General features: G+C 37.4%; 2 protein-coding genes and 1 long non-coding RNA gene across 4 annotated transcripts; 2 read left to right on the forward strand and 1 right to left on the reverse strand.

The window, feature by feature from the left end:
* The first annotated feature begins 2,184 nt into the window (after nucleotides 1–2,184).
* On the forward strand, nucleotides 2,185–3,048 carry LOC133704394 (wall-associated receptor kinase-like 8). The gene has a single exon (XM_062129205.1). The coding sequence runs from the start codon at nucleotides 2,185–2,187 to the stop codon at nucleotides 3,046–3,048; it is 864 nt and encodes a 287-aa protein (XP_061985189.1).
* Nucleotides 3,049–3,604: 556 nt separating this feature from the next.
* LOC133682492 (probable CCR4-associated factor 1 homolog 2) lies at nucleotides 3,605–4,480 on the reverse strand. The gene is made up of 2 exons (XM_062105843.1): nucleotides 4,105–4,480; nucleotides 3,605–3,942 (listed from the first exon to the last, which is right to left on the reverse strand). Exons 1-2 carry the CDS (start codon nucleotides 4,478–4,480, stop codon nucleotides 3,605–3,607), a joined length of 714 nt encoding a protein of 237 aa, XP_061961827.1.
* Nucleotides 4,481–17,296: 12,816 nt separating this feature from the next.
* LOC133704403 (uncharacterized) lies at nucleotides 17,297–18,108 on the forward strand. Of its 2 annotated transcripts, none has more exons than XR_009844058.1 (2): nucleotides 17,297–17,734; nucleotides 17,942–18,108. It is a non-coding gene; the product is annotated as an uncharacterized LOC133704403 (long non-coding RNA). The 2 variants fall into 2 exon arrangements; XR_009844060.1 differs by having other exon boundaries at nucleotides 17,951–18,108.
* Nucleotides 18,109–19,396: the final 1,288 nt, after the last annotated feature.

A 19,396-nucleotide genomic window follows, 5' to 3' on the forward strand; every position in this document is an offset into this window, starting at 1 on the left:
TTTGGCCAAATAGATTTATATTTTAGATTTAAAGTGGGAATCATACTATTTCGCCGCGACGCCGTACCCGTGCGACAAGTCTTTAATTTTAAGTCATCATTATCAATTTGTCACGAATATCTTTATTAATTTGATTTCCATTAGTTTAGCAAAAAAAAAAAAATGTTTAAAGAAATTGTTTAATTTTTAAATCTTGTTGTATCATCGTTATGAATTGTTCATCAGTTGATTCGGTACTATAAAGCTGCTTTCCTCAAACATCAAAATTAAATAATTTGTTCATTGACTCCATGATCTGCAATATTGATACAGTTAATTGCAGGAGAATATATATTTAAAGATTTTTTCCATGTCAAAATAGATAAATTTATTGATGGAATGATAAGACTGAATAATTATTAACTAAAAAGGTTATTACCATGCATATCACATACATAGAGAAGAGTCAAACTGCATATTTGTCTCTTCAGTGACAAATTCAGCGCAAAAGTTATCACTGCCAGAAGCTGCTTGGAAAGTTATTTATTTATTATAATTCGATGCTTTCTTTCTTTGCTAATCTAATTTCTAATGGACAGATTTGTTTTTGAAATGGTTAATATCAAATTAAAAATGGAATTCACTCACATTCTGAATTAATATTTTGTTTGATAATGTTCTCTATTTTAACATGAAATATTAATATAACTAATTAAAATCAATTATAAATATATAAAAGATTAATTCTAAAAATCTTTGGTTGATAAATTTTTTAAATCCATAAAGTTTTTATTTTACGTTGAAAGATTACAAGTATATATAGTGGTGTTTTAGAAAAATAAAATTATAAACTCTATAACACATGTAACATTTTAAAATCTTCCTTACTACTGAAGGAATATATATTTTAAAATTATTAAATGTATTTTGGATACAAATATATTTCTTAATATTGTTTTCTAAAAAATTAAGTTTTGTCGAGTTTTTCAAACTGTTGAATATTTGTGTAATCTTAAAATATTTGAGGAGTTTGGTTATAATTTATTATTAATCTTCTTGCTCGAGGGTGGTTTCGTGTCGACTCTTAAGATAACAGTCAAATTGTCTAAAGTTATTAAAGATTTCATAGTTGAATAATTAGGAGCTTGGATCTATGTTATTAGACATTTTTAATTCTTTTTCGAGTTTTTGAAGTTTACTTGTGCTTCAGAGAAACTTCTTGGATGTTTCTTTTTGTTTTTGATGATGCACCCTCATTCGACTATTCAATGATCACAAGAGAGGTAATATTTCTTGTCTGACCTTTTTTGCTCTCTTAAATATTTAATTAATTTGCTGTGTAATAGTTATTCAACTAATAAGAAAAAATTATTAAAAAACCAATTCAATCTAAAAATTTAAGTTATTAGATGAGGTCTCAAGATATGATTTATATTATTCTCTAACATACCCCCTCAAGTGAAAATTATTTAAACTTGAAACTTACATTGACTCACATTACTTTATACTTTATTTTTTTTATTAAATAGATAGAGATGATGAGATTTGAACTCGTAACCGCTTAGTCATCAAGGTTCTTATACTATGTGAAAAAATCAATTTAACCCAAAAACTTAAGCTGTTAGGTGAAGTCTCAATATATAATTTATATTATTCTCTAATAAAAATATCATCTTTTCATATTAAATGAACAATTATAATATTATTTTTTTACTGCTAGCTCGATCTTAAATATTCTCATTCCATTATTAGCACTTATATTATTTGTTGTGCAAATTCATCACAAATAATTAAAGTCCCCTTGAGAAATTAATATAATCTCCAAATATTCTATAAAAAAATTCAAAGAACAATTATTTTATCTAGTAAATCCCCAGAACAAATTATTTTTGAAAAATACTCAAATATATAGGAAACTTTATTACCCTTCTCATGTCATTTTTCTCACCTTCTACTCTCCACCAATCCTTCACCAAACTGTTAATTTTAATCTTTCTACTCTCTCACAAACATACAGTACTTTGAGGAAGTCCTGCTAGCTAGGCACATTGTTTCCAATTAAACTAGTACCCATGTCTATTTTCTAATCCAGACAATTGAATCCACTTGTCCTCCTGCTAGATTAAACTAGAAAGCCTAGAACATGCCTATAAAGTCTTGAACAAATTAACTCAACTATGGTGAACTCCGAAACAATACGAGAAAATGAAAATGGCCTACAAATATTTCTTGCCTCCAATCATTCTCCTACTGTTGCCCACCTTATTTCAGTTAGCAAGAGCAGTTGCACCTATAGCAAAGCCTGGTTGTCAAGATCACTGTGGAAACATCAGCATTCCATACCCTTTTGGAACGACAAAAGATTGCTACCTGGAAGAATCGTTTGAGATTGTTTGTGACGAAGCAGCCAGCCCTCCTAGGGTTTTCATAAGAAAAACCAATATGGAGGTTCTGAATATTGAAGATGGTGCTGCCGTCGTCAAAGGTCCAATTATGTCCTCCAATTGTTCCGGTAGGCAATCCGGTCCACCTGTGAACTTGGAGGGAAGTCCTTTCTTTTTCTCCTTCGGTAATCTGTTCATTGCAGTCGGCTGCAACATCCGTGCTCTCTTGACAGAGATTGGGCCCCAAGTCAGTGGATGTGACTCAACATGCGTTCCCTACTATAATCAAACAACCATTATTTATGGGCAAGAAATCAATAGTCTCTGTTCTGGGAAGCACTGCTGCGTAGCCAGAGCTCCTTATAGGATGCAGGTTTTTTATCCAAGTCTAGAAACTAAAAATGAGAGTCAAGACAGCAGTGGATGCAAGCTTACTTTCCTAGCAGACCAAGAATGGGTTGCGTTCTCCGATATAAACAATCCGCAAGTGTTTCATGATCGGGAATATGTTCCGGTGGTGCTGGCTTGGGTGATGGATTACAAGCTTTGGAAATATGACCCCAAGACCATGAATTGCAAATATTTCCTTTTCGAGAACTCTTTGACTTTAGCATACGAATGTTCTTGCCGGAAAGGTTATGAGGGCAACCCTTACCTTGGGTGCGTAGGTAAAGTTAATGTTTAAGAAAAGACTTTATGTTGCAGTTTGGCTGTACACCAGCTTCGCTTTTAGCTCTTGAAATAAACCATTTGTTTATGCGGCATTTGCCCAGTAGACAAACGGGTTCTTCCTCTTCTGAATAATAATATTAATAATAATAATTTCTGCAAAGATTGTTCTGGTTTATCAGGAGACAAAGTACATGAGCATCTCTTTTCTATTTATCGATCGTCTTCCTGAGTTATAATTTCCTTACTGTATTTTAAGACTGTTGAGATTTGTTGCGCCTGCTTATTTGGTCAATTTCATATCACCTCTGCTGCTGGTGATAATCAATGCAGTATGAACATCTACGTTACCACAATTAATTATACATTTTTCTGCCTGTAGGTATATCTAAGCCAAGTTATTGTAGCTTAAGTCCCTAGCTAGTTGCTAGGACTATTGCTGTTATAGGCTTTCTCATTACTCTTTCTGACAAATCAATGCGAGATCTTGGATTAAAAAGTTTAAGCGAAAAAAAAGAGATGACACTGAAAATATTTTATAGACCTGAGAGTACAACTCCATTGATATTCCTTCAAACTAGAGTTCCCATGAATGTATCAGGTGCGTAAGTGAACCCTAACCAGCCTTCACACAGTCCAAACATCATTCCCTCATAGCCATTCAATTTCTCGAGATCAATTTTAGCACACGACTCCTTAAATCTCACGAATGTTTGTAGACTTGACAAGCTATCAGATCCTGCCTGGTGCCTGCTTCCCGTTATTCGTTCAACACCAAGTAACATAGCCACCCTCTCCAATCCACCGTGCAAGCCACTAATGCATCCCATCATGAATTTTGTATCATAAACTCGAACCCCAAAGAAAAACCTCATCATCCCCAAAAATGACCGCATATCACTTGGCAACTCTCGTTTAGTTAAAATCTTGATCAAGAATCCAAAATCATAAGCGCCATGAAAAGTAATCCAAGTTATTGAAGAATTATTGGAAACAAGTCCAGAACTCAAAATCAGCCTTCCAAAATCTGAGGAATCAATACCCTTCTCTCTGTTCTTCTTCTAATCAATACCTTGGCGTTCAAGTAACCCAATAGACTCTTCATTGTGATGATCGTGCTTGATATTGAAATCCCGGAAATTAAACTGCCACGCATAGTGGAATTCTGTTCCGAAACTTGGAAGATTTCCATGTGAATCAGAAAGAGCCATCCCAAGTTGAATTATTTTCAAGAGATCAACATTCCACTTCATGAGACAGTAGTTTTCATAGGGAGTGGCATGAGACAGCCAACTCTTGTCACGATTTAATTGAAAGATAGTACCAGGGAATTCTGTGTCCAAAGCAACCAAGGGGAAGCGAGAGATCGCTTCTTTGATTAGAAAAAACTCATATACGAGGTTGTCTGCCCAGACTTCGCGCAGATGTACTGGTTTGCTGCTCTTCATCGTTGACGCTGTACGTTGTGATTTGAAGATCTAATGCAAGTTGAGCTATTTCAATGGCTTAGGTTGTCAATCTATAGCCAAGATCAGAAGGGGTGGTCCGAAGTTGATTAGGAGTGTATGGAATCCTTGTTTCTTCAGGTTTTCCATCTCAAAATTAAAAAAAGAGATCATTCCTAGGTTTCCTGCCGTAAGAAGGATTGTCCTAATGGAATGCTACTTTCAGTGTCTTAAATTAATTCGGCTTATAATTACAACCTCTTTATATAATCAAGGAGTCCATAACGAATAAGACACTTAATTGCCTACCTAATATCCAATCAGGGAGGGATTAAAAAAACAAATTGCATGTATTGTTCAATCCCTGCCAGCAAATAGATGAGCCGGCAAATCCAGAAAAATTGTTACTCCATCTGTTTCAAAGATATTATTTCATTTAACTTTTCAGCAATTATTTACGTATCTTATTTCAAATTATTTTATTCATCATTTGAAAGTAAATAAGAGAGAATCTTGAGTGGAAGAATTAAAACAAATTATAATTAGAGGTATAATAGTAAAATCAAGTAATTAATTGTTTAATTTTTTTAATCATGGATTATAATTTTAGGACAACCAAAATGAAAGGTAAACAATATCTTTGAAATAGAGGGAGTAACAAATTGCATGTAATATGCTTTATCATGTCGTTCGATGTCAACTTATGCTGATTTTGCTAGTCAATAATTTTTAAATTAATTTTGTCAAAGAATAATGTCGTTCGATGTCAACTTCTGCTGTAATAAAGGAGGAGAGAAAAATAGGAGGATTAGGGTCCACACAGAAATACTCAGTCTAATAACTTAAGTTCGAGATTTTACATTGGAAATTTCAGTTAAGTTTCTCCATGATATAGAATTTCTATATAAAAAAATTGATTTAATCAACGTCGGACAAAACTTGAAATGTATAAGTGTAGAGCACCTGAAATTAAACAAGCACATCTGTACAAATATATGATTTTATTAAATATATGAATGGGTACAATCTCTACGTAATATATTCTTTCAAAAGAATATGGCAATCCTCTGATTCTTCCCTTGAATTTGATGTATGGTGACTTGATTTATTTGAGTAATCAAGCCAAGATTTGTGCTTTGCAAGAACATGAATTTGGGCGTGTATTGCGAAGCGAGATTTGGTGATTTGATGCTTTGAAGAGTACCTTGGATGTGTCTTCAAAGTGTTGTTGAAGAACTCTTATGGGGCGTTTAGGCTTGATCCAACAGAGCTTCGTTCTTTGTAGACTTCAAGTGTAGATGAAGGAGGCTTGAGAACTCTTTGAGAGAGCTTCCTTGCTTGAAGAGAGAGAGAGAGCGAGAGCTTCCTTGCTTGCAGAGCTTGTCTTGAAGGAAATTTGTATCTCCTCGAATCCTTTTGGTGATTTGATGCTTTGAAGAGTACCTTTAATTTGTCTTCAAAGTGTTGTTGAAGAACTGTTATGGGGCGTTTTGACTTGATCCAACAGAGCTTAGCAAGATTTGATGATTTGATACTTTGAAGAGTACTTTTGATTTGTCTTCAAAGTGTTGTTGAAGAACTCTTATGGGGCGTTTAGGCTTGATCCAACAGAGCTTCGTTCTTTATAGACTTCAAGCGTTGATGAAGGAGGCTTGAGAACTTTAAAGAGAGTTTCCTTGCTTGAAGAACTTGTCTTGAAGAAAATTTGTATCTCCAGGCATCCTTTGCCTTTAGGTTAAGGCCCTCTATTTATAGAGATCTGTAGGGGCTCTCATGCCCTTTTCCAATGCCACATGGCATAATTTTATTGGTTGATATTTATTGACGGAATCTTGCATTTATGAAGAGATATCTGATGGGATCTTGTATTTATGACAAGATATCTTGAATATCTCATCCCAAATGTCAACTTTTCATTGGCCAAGAAATATATGAAGGCTCATTTATTTTCCATATCATTTATTTCAATTTTATTTTATCCTTTCTTTTAAAGAATAAAATAACACATGACAAAATTTGATTGGTAGAAAATTTGTGTTTCTACAGATGCCCCCTCGAGACAAGTTCACTTACTTTCGAAACACGTGAGCATGTCTCAAAAAATATGGTTGAGAGGGTTTTATACTTTCGACTAAAATTTGATTTGATCATATTAGATTTTCACAATAAATAGATAAAAATCTTATTGTGAAATAAAATATGATTGTCAAAATTAGAAATTTATGTACCAATCTTATTGAATTTTATCAAATCAAATGATAGAATATCTAAGTTTAATACCTCATTTGAAACAGTTGCATGTTTGAGGACCAAACAAAATTTATCTTTATACCCGAATAGCAACCAATACTTTGACCGGCTTGCAGGAATTTTTTTTTTTTTTCATTGGAAGTGGTCAGTGTAACATCTTGTTTTGAAGAGCTCATTGTTCTGAATCCAACGACGCAATCCGTTCGTGATTCCAGCTAGTGGTTAATGAATTATCACAAATTAAAGATTTTGATTCATATTCTCTTTCTTCTCTAGATATGCGTGCCCTCCTTGTCTGATGAATTATTTGCTTGCTTCATTCACGTTCAAATGCTCTTTCCTTTATAATTCCTTGTATTCTTAACCGATTGAGAGCAAAGACTAATCAAATGCTTTTCAAGTTAGGAAAGATAGTTTGCCTTTTCAACACTATAGGAAAACTTTGTCTTGAGTAGCATGTCGCATCCTTTGTTTCCTGAATGAACTGTCGAGAGAGGGTAAATGAAGATTGCAGAACCGAACAGGAATTATCGCTTTTTTCGCTATGACTTGAATAGGAAAAATTTGCAGAACTGAACAGGAATTATTGCTCTTGTTTCATAAGAGGAAAAGCAACTTGCATAGCCGACCTTTCTATCACAGAATACGAGTTTTTTTTTTCTTCTTTTGTAATCAGGCAACGGTCTATAGTGTGGCTATAAAAGGCAACTACATTGTCTTTTTTTTTGTCACCAACTTAGCGGTCCTTCTGTTCCTTCATTAACCGTATAGAATCCACCTAGCAGCTCAGCATCACCGACGGTCCTAGCAGGTATGCATAGCTCTCCAGTATTTGTTTTACAATTGCAGGTTTCCTTCCTTTTGTTTTTTGTATATATACAGGACACAATTCTGAGTTTATGCAGGTGAAGTAATCTGTAAACTTTTAACCAAAGCTCGTAAAACAACCTTTATTATGATCAAATTATCATGATTCGAACGTCTATGAAATTGGAAGCAACGTCTGCTGTAGGCGGATTCACATGATTATTCCTTTTTTACCATTGTCAACACTGCAATCTCAACTTGGTTTTCAACTGTGTGTATAATAAACCAACTGTGGAAAAACTTCCAAAGTTTCCAAGGCTTCATGATGCGTGAGTATAGGTGATCTTCCAACCAGTGGTCTAGAATTATGATTTCCTTGTCCATCAGGCGTGTTTACGGTTGAAGTTGCTGCAAGAGATTCAACATCCTTGTCATCAATGCTCTCTAATCATTGGCACCACAAATTATGATATACTATCAACCCTGAATTTGATGAGTTATGATATATATGTTCTCCCAGCTCTGGATTACTTTTGTGAAAGCTGCTAGTTCAAGGCGCCTCTTTTTTTTCATGGACCTAGAATTCACACATGAAGGCCAAAGCATTTCTACCATCTCAGTTCTACAGAAGTCCATTTCACGTCAACATATATAATGTTTTTTTTTAAACGAGGGTGACCTTGCACTGATTTGTCGGATCCAATGCTTCTTGCACCCATGTTCTTCATCCAGCTTCTTCTGCCATTCAAGCAATCTGGATTTATCCTTAGATTCATCAATGTATGTTCTATCTGATGCTCTTTCAATTTCAATTGGTCAGGAAGACCATGAAGCCTTAACCCAAAACCACCCGTGATTGATTGGAGCTCCTCATTAGCATTCTGAAGCACTTTCTGTTGTGTGGTCCCGCACCATATGATAGGGGGACCACCACATTAATTAAGGAGGCAGTTGGTTGCCTCTTTGATTTAAATTAAGCTGCCACTGTAGAAGGCAGTAGAGAGAAACAGAAGAGAGGAGAAGAAAACCGAGAGAAAGAAAAAAGAAGAGGCAGCAGAGCAGCCTGCGTTCTTTCTTCGATTTCCAGCTCGTAAACCATTGGATCGGGCTGAGATTTTGACAGCAGCTTCTAGACACGTTCCTCTTCATTCTGGACGGTTGGATCGAAGATTGGTGGTGTGGAAGCTGGTTGTTTTGACAGAAAACGGGGCTATCAGTATTGTGAGTTTTTTCTCAAATAATTCTCCTTTAATCTTGTTGTAATCCGAGAATAAGTTGTTCTTGATGATATATATGTTGTAGCCCTTAGTTGAATATGAGGAAGAACAATTGTGAACCCATTATTTGTGATAGTGGAAGTTTTTAGGTGGACTACGGTCCCGTGGTTTTTCCCGCATCGGGTTTTCCACGTAAAAATCTTGGTGTTGATGTGTGTGATTGTTGCATTATATTTGTTCATTGTTTGATTCTATTTTTTACTGCACAAAGAGGGAAAAAGGATTGGGACTTGTGAATTGTAAATTGTATTCCGCTGAATTGATCCGGTTAGTTGTCCCTAGTTTTCCCAACAAAGTGGTATCAGAGCATTTGGTTGTGTAGATTGAATTCTTGTGCAGTTAAAATGGAAAAGGAAGATTCGGGTATGATAAAGCTCACTTCCTCAAATTATTTTGTATGGAAAACAATGATGGAGGATCACTTACATTGCAATGATTTGGCTTTGCCGATTGAATGTAAAGGAATAAAGCCTGATGACATGGATGATGCAAAATGGAATGGACTAAATAGAAAGGCTACCGCTAATATTAGAAAATGGGTATCTTCTAAGTCCATTAATCATATTTCTCAAGAACATGATTGCTATAAAGTTTGGAAGTTATTGGAAGAAACATTTGCCAAGAAGAGTGCACACAACAAGGTTTTTGTAATTAGAGACCTTGTGAATTTGAAGTATAGAGATGGTGAAGATGCTTCAGTGCATATAAATGTATTCCAAGGGTTCTTGAATCAGCTGTCATTAATGAACCTTGAGTTAGCCGATGAAATGCAAGCATTAATCCTATTGAGTTCATTGCCGGATAGTTGGGAGACTTTGGTAGTGTCACTTAGCAATTCTACTCCGAATGGAAAGCTCACTTTGAAAACATTGAAGGATTGTATCCTCAATGAAGAGAAGAGGAGGAAAGGGACAAGCACTTCCGAGTCTCATGCACTTGTTACAGAAAGTCGAGGGAGAAGTCAAAACAGGTTCTCTCACGGCAAGCAAGATGGAGAATCCAGCAATAGAAAAGGCAAATGGAAGCCAAGAGGAAGATCTCAGTCAAGGAAGAGTTTTAAGTGTTATTATGGTGACAAGCCTGGGCATATGCAAAAAAATTGCAGAAAGTATAAAAGAGATAAAAAGGGTAGAGATGAAGACAAGAATGAATAGAATGGTACAGCTGCAGTTGTATCTAATGATGATGTTGCCATTGTGTGTGATGATGGCTGTGTTAATCTTGCATGTCAATATACCACCTGGGTTGCAAATTCAGCAGCTTCTTACCATGTTACACCCCGGCGTGATTTTTACACATCCTACACTGCTGGTGACTTTGGTCAAGTTAGGATGGGAAATCAAGGGATGGCCAATGTTGTGGGCATTGGAGATATTTGGTTGGAAACCAATACTGGGTGCAAGTTGCTACTCAAAGATGTTAGACATGTGCCTGATATGCGCCTATATTTGATCTCTACTGGTACTCTTGATGAAGAAGGCTATCACAGTTACTTTGGAGATGGTAAATGGAAGCTCTCCAGAAATTCCCTAATTGTTGCTAAAGGGAAGAAGATGGGTCTCTACATGTCACAAGCCAAGGTGATCAAAGGGGAGGTGAATGCAATTGAAGATTGCTCTACTGATCTATGGCATAAACGGCTTGGACATTTGAGTGAGAAAGGCCTTGGTATCCTTGCCAAGAAGAACTACCTTCCATTAAAAGGTATGAACTTGAACATATGTACTCATTGTTTAGTTGGTAAACAGCATAGAGTTGCATTTCAAAGATCACCTCCACAAAGAAGATCACATGTTCTTGATTTAGTTCATACTGATGTTTGCTCTATGATTGATAAGTCTCTTGGAGGTGCATTGTACTTTGTTAGTTTTATTGATGATCACTCCAGGAAGATTTTGGCCATTTGTTTGAAATCCAAAGATCAAGTGCTTGATGTCTTTAAGGATTTCCATGCTAGAGTTGAAAGAGAAACTAGTAGAAAGCTGAAATGTGTTCGAGCAGACAATGGTGGTGAATATAGGGGTCCTTTTGAGAAGTACTGCAGGGAACATGGCATCAAGTTGGGGAAGACAGTTCCTAAGACTACACAGCAGAATGAAGTGGCTGAGAGAATGAACATAACCATTGTTGAAAGAATTAGATGTATGCTCTCTCATGCAAAGCTGCCTAAGTCCTTTTGGGGTGAGGCAATGAAGACCGCAGTTGTCATGATCAACCTTTTTCCATCAGTTCCTCTTGAGTTTGATGTTCCAGATAGAGTTTGGAAAGGAAAGGATGTTTCCTATGCACACTTAAGAGTGTTTGGATGCAGAGCATTTGTACATGTTCCAAGGGATGAAAGGTCTAAGCTTGACAGCAAGACAAAGCAGTGTATTTTCTTGGGCTCTGAAGATGATGAGTTTGGATATAGGTTGTAGGATCCAAAGGAGAAGAAAATTGTGAGAAGCAGAGATGTTATCTTCTTTGAAGATCAAACCATTGAAGACTTTGAACTGAAGGAGAAAACAAAGTCTACTACTTTTATTCCAACTAATTCAAATAAAAAACCTACTCCACAGTTACCTTTGATGTCTGCTAATCATGGGGGAGACTTGCAAAATGATGAAAATGATGGTTTTCTTAATGAGCCATTAGTTGGTGATCCTGGATCAGCTAATGATGATATTGATGTTATTCCTGAATAGGTTATACAGGAAGCTCCAGATGAGCCACAATTGAGGAGGTCAACTAGACCTCGCCAACCTTCCACTAAATACTCTCCTCATGAGTATGTGCTGGTTAGTGACGGGGGAGAGCCAGAATGCTTTGATGAAGTTATGTCACATGAGAAGAAAAGTGAGTGGTTGAAAGCAATGCAAGAAGAGATGAAATCCTTGCATGAAAACCATACCTTTGAGTTAGTGAAGCTTCCTAAAGCTAAGAGAGCACTCAAGAACAAATGGGTGTTCAGGTTGAAAATTGATGAACATTGCTCACAGCCAAGGTACAAGGAAAGATTGGTTGTGAAAGGTTTCGGTTAAAAAAAGGGTATTGATTTTGAAGAAATCTTTTCACCAGTGGTCAAGATGTCTTCAATCCGAGTTGTGCTTGGCTTAGCTGCTAGTTTGAACCTTGAAGTTGAGCAACTTGATGTGAAAACTGCCTTTCTCCATGGTGACTTAGATGAGGAGATCTACATGGAACAACCTGAAGGGTTTGAAGCAAAAGGTAAAGAGCAACTAGTTTGCAAGTTGAAAAAGAGCTTATATGGGTTAAAGCAAGCTCCAAGACAATGGTACAAGAAGTTTGATTCTTTCATGGTGGATCATGGTTATGACAGGATCACTTCTGATCATTGTGTATTTATGAAAAGGTTTCCAGATGGAAACTTTATTATTCTCCTATTGTATGTGGATGATATGTTGATTGTTGGCCATGATGCTAAGAAGATTCAGATGTTGAAGGAAGAGTTAAGCAAGTCTTTTGCAATGAAAGACTTAGGACCGACAAAACAGATTCTTGGCATGAAGATCACACGTGACAGGAAGAAGGAGAAACTTTGGCTATCTCATGAGAGATATGTGCAAAAGGTACTTGAGAGATTCAACATGAGCAACTCCAAACCGGTTTGTTCTCCACTTGCAAGCCACTTTAAACTAAGTTCTAAACAGTGTCCTTCAAGTGATGAAGAAAGAGATGAGATGAAAAAGGTTCCTTATGCATCTGCAGTTGGTAGCTTGATGTATGCCATGGTTTGCACAAGGCATGTGCCTGATATGCGCCTACATTTGATCTCTACTGGTACTCTTGATGAAGAAGGCTATCACAGTTACTTTGGAGATGGTAAATGGAAGCTCTCCAGAAATTCCCTAATTGTTGCCAAAGGGAAAAAGATGGGTCTCTACATGTCACAAGCCAAGGTGATCAAAGGGGAGGTGAATGCAATTGAAGATTGCTCTACTGATCTATGGCATAAGCGGCTTGGACATTTGAGTGAGAAAGGCCTTGGCATCCTTGCCAAGAACAACTATCTTCCTTTAAAAGGTATGAACCTGAACACATGTACTCATTGTTTAGTTGGTAAACAACATAGAGTTGCATTTCAAAGATCACCTTCACATAGAAGGTCACATGTTCTTGATTTAGTTCATACTGATGTTTGCTCTATGATTGATAAGTCTTTTGGAGGTGCATTGTACTTTGTTAGTTTTATTGATGATCACTCCAGGAAGATTTGGGCCATTTGTTTGAAATCCAAAGATCAGGTGCTTGATGTCTTTAAGGATTTCCATGCCAGAGTTGAAAGAGAAACTGGTAGAAAGCTGAAATGTGTTCGAGCAGATAATGGTGGTGAATACAGGGGTCCTTTTGAAAAGTACTGCAGGGAACATGGTATCAAGTTGGAGAAGACAGTTCCTAAGACTCCACAGCAGAATGGAGTGGCTGAGAGAATGAATAGAACCATTGTTGAAAGAATTAGATGTATGCTCGCTCATGCAAAGCTGCCTAAGTCCTTTTGGGGTGAGGCAATGAAGACTACAGTTGCCATGATCAACCTTTCTCCATCAATTCCTCTTGAGTTTGATGTTCCAGATAGAGTTTGGAAAGGAAAGGATGTTTCCTATGCACACTTAAGAGTGTTTGGATGCAGAGCATTTGTACATGTTCCAAGGGATGAAAGGTCTAAGCTTGACAGCAAGACAAAGCAGTGTATTTTCTTGGGCTCTGAAGATGATGAATTTGGTTATAGGTTGTGGGATCCAAAGGAGAAGAAAATTATGAGAAGCAGAGATGTTATCTTCTTTGAAGATCAAACCATTGAAGACTTTGAACTGAAGGAGAAAACAGAGTCTACAACTTTTATTCCATCTAATTCAAATCCAAGACCTACTCCACAGTTACCTTTGATGCCTGCTAATCATGGGGGAGATTTGCAAAATGATGATAATGGTGGTTTTCTTATTGAGCCATTAGTTGGTGATCATGAATCAACTAATGATGATATTGATGTTATTCCTGAACAGGTTATGCAGGAAGCTCCAGATGAGCCACTTTTGAGGAGGTCAACCAGACCTCGCCAACCTTCCACCAAATACTCTCCTCATGAGTATGTGCTGGTTACTGACGGGGGAGAGCCAGAATGCTTTGATGAAGCCATGTCACATGAGAAGAAAAGTGAGTGGTTGCAAGCAATGCAAGAAGAGATGAAATCCTTGCATGAAAACCATACCTTTGAGTTAGTGAAGCTTCCTAAAGCTAAGAGAGCACTCAAGAACAAATGGGTGTTCAGGTTGAAAATTGATGAACATTGCTCACAGCCAAGGTACAAGGCAAGATTGGTTGTGAAAGGTTTCGGTCAGAAGAAGGGTATTGATTTTGAAGAAATCTTTTCACCAATGGTCAAGATGTCTTCAATCCGAGTTGTGCTTGGCTTAGCTGCTAGTTTGAATCTTGAAGTTGAGCAACTTGATGTGAAAACTGCCTTTCTCCGTGGTGATTTAGATGAAGAGATCTACATGGAACAACCTGAAGGGTATGAAGCAAAAGGTAAAGAGCAGCTAGTTTGCAAGTTGAAAAAGAGCATATATGGGTTAAAGCAAGCTCCAAGGCAGTGGTATAAGAAGTTTGATTCTTTTATGGTGGATCATGGTTATCACTGGACCACTTCTAATCATTGTGTATTTATGAAAAGGTTTCCAGATGGAAACTTTATTATTCTCCTATTGTATGTGGATGATATGTTGATTGTTGGCCATGATGCTAAGAAGATTCAGATTTTGAAGGAAGAGTTAAGCAAGTCTTTTGCAATGAAAGACTTAGGACTGGGAAAACAGATTCTTGGCATGAAGATCACACGTGACAGGAAGACGGAGAAACTTTGGCTATCTCAGGAGAGATATGTCCAAAAGGTACTTGAGAGATTCAACATGAGCAACTCAAAACCGGTTTGTTCTCCACTTGCAAGCCACTTTAAACTAAGTTCTAAGCAGTGTCCTTCAAGTGATGAAGAAAGAGATGAGATGAAAAAGGTTCCTTATGCATCTGCAGTTGGTAGCTTGATGTATGCCATGGTTTGCACAAGGCTGGATATAGCTCATGCAGTTGGTGTGGTTAGTCGGTTCCTCTCCAATCCTGGTAAAGAACACTGGTCAGTAGTGAAATGGATACTCAGGTATATCAAAGGTACTTCTAGTTTCAGCTTATGTTTTGGTAAGGATAAACCTGTGTTGGATGGATACACAGATGCAGATATGGCTGGTGATGTTGATTCTAGAAAGTCCACATCAGGATACTTGATGAAGTTTGCAGGGGGAGCAGTCTCATGGCAATCAAGGTTGCAAAAATGTGTGGCATTATCCACTACAGAGGCTGAATACATTGCTCTTACTGAAGGGGGCAAATAGTTGTTATGGATGAAGAAGTTCTTACATGAACTTGGCCTAGTTCAAGAGAACTTTGTGTTGCACTGTGATAGTCAAAGTGCAATCCATCTAAGTAAGCATCCTACTTTTCACTCTCGATCAAAGCACATTGAGGTTAGATATCAATGGATTCGAGATGCTATGGAGATGAAGTCATTTGTTGTTGAGAAGATCCATACTGATGACAACGTGTCAGACATGATGACCAAACCTCTACCAAGAGAGAAGTTTGAGTTTTGCAAAAGGGAAGCAGGCTTGTCAGAGCCTTCTAAATTGAAGCTTACATGTTGATCGCCAGTATGGCGAATTCCTCACATGGTGCGTGAGGGGGAAATTTGTTGTGTGGTCCCGCACCATGTGATGGGGGGACCACCACATTAATTAAGGAGGCAGTTGGCTGCCTCTTTGATTTAAATTAAGCTGCCACTGTAGAAGGCAGTAGAGAGAAACAGAAGAGAGGAGAAGAAAACCGAGAGAAAAAAAGAAGAAGAGGCAGCAGAGCAGCCTGCGTTCTTTCTTTGATTTCCAGCTTGTAAACCATTAGATTGGGCTGAGATTTTGACAGCAGCTTCTAGACACGTTCCGCTTCATTCTGGACGGTTGGATCGAAGATTGGTGGTGTGGAAGCTGGTCGTTTTGACAGAAAACAGGGCTGTCAGTATTGTGAGTTTTTTCTCAAATAATTCTCCTTTAATCTTGTTGTAATTCGAGAATAAGTTGTTCTTGATGATATATATGTTGTAGCACTTAGTTGAATATGAGGAAGAACAATTGTGAACCCATTATTTGGGATAGTGGAAGTTTTTAGGTGGACTACAGTCCCGTGGTTTTTCCCGCATCGGGTTTTCCATGTAAAAATCTTGGTGTTGATATGTGTGATTGTTGCATTATATTTGTTCATTGTTTGATTCTATTTTTTACTGCACAAAGAGGGAAAAAGGATTGGGACTTGTGAATTGTGAATTGTATTCCGCTGAATTGATCCGGTTAGTTGTCCCTAGTTTTCCCAACACTTTCATATCTATCTCCTTGTTGCATCAATTCTAACAAGTACCTAATTTCTTGTTCAACTCATGCATAATGTCTTTTTCTTTTTTTTTTTTACGAAGTGCATTAGTTTTCTCTCCTGATCTCAGGTGCTTATTCTTAGAGTGTGGATTGGAAATCCATTCTCTGGTTCAGATAGCAGGAGCGACAAGTCACTAACCGTCTTTGTATAATCTCTTAAAGCATCGGTGACAAGAAAGATATATGTCCCTGTATAATATTTTTTTTTTGTATCTATGTCCTTGCAGATTTTTCTTCAGCAAGTCCTGCCCCCTGATGATCATAGTAATATTTTGCATTTACTCACTTTCATCTTCTCATTGAATTAACACGAAGCTGTTGCAGCAGTAGCGACAGAATCAATAAATCCTTCAGTCTTAAAAGTAGCGACAATTTGCACTTGTAGCTGCAGCTTCTACTCGTAGTAAAACACCAGTAACTTGTAAAGGAAGTGTTTATTTAGACCACATTTCATCATCATCATCATCAAACTTTCCTCAGCAACAAGGCAGAACCCAACAAGGTAAAACATAGATATCTTTTGCAGCCAGCTAAAAATTATATGCTTCTCCATAAGGGCAACTAGGTCCCAATAGTGACCAATCCTCGTCTCCTCCAATGGTGAATGGTTCCCCTACAACGTCGATTTCTAAGAGTGCAGTGGAACTCCAAGGACACCCAGCTGCACAAGTAACAAAGGCGGCCAATCATCTTAGCAATCCAAGAGCTCTGTTTTAGTGCCTGTGCAAATTAAATTCATCTCCATTTGGTGGAGAAAAAATATTCCACCAATCCTTGGTTATCCTCACAACTCTTCTTCATCATCAGCCGCAACAATTAACAAAGCATGCATTGCAGTTGGCTCAGTTAATCTACATTAATGCTTTTTATGCAAGCTCAAGCACTTCATGTAGCAAATTCAACAAACGTTGCATTAACCTATTGGGTTTTATCTGTGACAGTTGCATCAGCAACGTGTGCCTTCTTTGCACCTTCAACTTCTCTTTAGATCCTATCAGCCCATCACATCGTTTCACTACTAGAAACAGGGGCTATTAGCATCTGAATTTAGCAACGGATAATTCCGTTGCTAAATTCAGTAACAGATTTGCAACGGATTATATATATATTATTTTTTTAATATCAGCAACGGATTTTAACAACGGAAAATCCATTGCAAACTTTACATTGAATTTAGCAACGGAAAATCCGTTGCTAATTAAAAAAATAATTATTTAAATTTTAATATAAAAATAAATCGAACTGACTATGCCTCTTTCATGTGTTGTTTTCTTTGTTATTTACTCCATCTCTGTTGAGCAGCTCTACAATTCATTCATGAGAGAGAGAGAGAGAGAGAGAGAGAGAGAGTGCATCAAGCTGTTTTACCATAACAGGAAGGAGGGTAGGTCTGTAGAAGATGTATGGAGATGGAAAGGAGGCATCTTAGCATCTGGCTTTGCTGATCAGAGAAGGTAAGAATAATTGACAAGGAGAAGGGTTCGCCCCCATTTTCTGTGCTCTCTTTGTTCATGCTACTTCCCATCCCATAATTTATTTCCTTTCAAGCTGCTCCTTCCTTAAAGTCTCACATCTACTTTGCCAGTTTCCTTTCCTTTTATCCCACAATATAACTCTAACTTCCCTTTTGCTGGTGACCTGTGCATGTGCTTGCATGTTAGCTCTAGCAGATGGGGTTTGAGATTTTGGAGCTCGAAGAAATAATTTTGAAAAATGTTGCAGATAGAAGAAGAATGCGACAATTGTACTGCCAGCACAAATACATTGATCGATCGTTCTTGAGTCTTCAGTTTTTGACGAATAAATTAATTCCCGATGCGTTGAGTTATTGTTGTACAGCTACCACTGGCATTCCTAGCCTGTGCCGAGCATGTCATTATTGCTGTCATCCGGTAATCCAGCCCTTTTATCCGGAGAATCCGTTGGGGATTGTGAATTTCTCCGTTGCTAGTTTTGCAACGGAAAATCCGTTGCTTACACTTAGCAACGGATTATCCGTTGCTCAGTGTAAGCAACGGATTTTCCATTGCTGCGAAATCAGCAACGGATTTATCCGTTGCTAAAAAATCAACAACGACAAATCTGCATCTGATTTTTGCCGTTGCTGATTCCGTTGCTAAAACAATTTAGCAACGGATTTTAGTATTATTTGCAACGGAGTAGTCCGTTGCTAATTACTATATTTTTTAGTAGTGTTTTATCCGAGTCCTCTGGTGATAAAGATGACATGGCCTGTTGAGCTTTATCTTCATCTTCTTGAGAGTTTATTCTGAGGTGCTCACTTATGGTAGCCATGTTCTCTGGGCTTAGATACTTCATCATGGATATGAACATCTGCTGCATAGTTGGATCCTTTATTTGGTCCCTATCTGTTCTTGCATATCAGAAGTTGAGGCAGGAAAGCTTGATGGAGGAATATTTCTCGAACTTGAAAAAGAAATCCAATGAGGAACTAACTCCACTGATGCTACCATTCTTATTAACTGTAAATTTTCCTCGAGTTTCTATTGGTTTGCCCCAGCAAAGGAACTTGATCCGTCAGTGTTTAAAGCTGAAGCAACGGCTGGAACCAAGTCATTTCCTCTCGAAGAAGATGCCATTTCAAACATTTTCTGGAGCACTTCTGGTGACATCTTACTTATTATATCACCTGCTCATGTTTGGAGGAACCATACCAAATCTGAAGCCATTTGAAGCATACTTTAAAGCTCTTCAGGTCATCTCGTTGATCATATTTGAGGTAGTCTTAAACGAACATGTCAAGAGACATCTCTCCAGCTTATGTCGCGTTTTGAAACAAGAAAGATCTTGACATCTCTTAAAGACTTGTGCAGGTGACTTACCTATAGCAATATTCCAAATCGTTCTCTTATGCACAACAACATCTCAACGACTAGAAGGCAACTTTTTTTTTTCTTGCTTTGACAGTGGAGGTGAGCTTTGGATGTTGCAGCGCAGCAAGACCGAGTTAGAGTAATTCCTCAAGGCATATGATGGAGAATTTTCTTAAGAGAAATCATAACCTTCAGCATTTGAGCAGAGATCACCACATTATTTTCTTCCCTTTGTGTATAAAGATCAAGTCACAGTGTATTTCAAAATATTTTTTTTTGTCA

This window comes from Populus nigra, chromosome 1 (genome assembly GCF_951802175.1).
Source record: "Populus nigra chromosome 1, ddPopNigr1.1, whole genome shotgun sequence".
Lineage (NCBI taxonomy): Eukaryota > Viridiplantae > Streptophyta > Magnoliopsida > Malpighiales > Salicaceae > Populus > Populus nigra.

Excerpts from the sequence above, each read along its gene's own strand:
- LOC133704394 (XM_062129205.1), top strand. The coding sequence starts at position 2,185 with ATGAAAATGGCCTACAAATATTTCTTGCCTCCAATCATTCTCCTACTG.
- LOC133682492 (XM_062105843.1), bottom strand. The coding sequence starts at position 4,480 with ATGAAGAGCAGCAAACCAGTACATCTGCGCGAAGTCTGGGCAGACAAC. Across the intron at positions 3,943-4,104 it reads TGGGTTACTTGAACGCCAAG|AGTTGCCAAGTGATATGCGG; the intron begins GTATTGATTAGA and ends TAACTAAACGAG.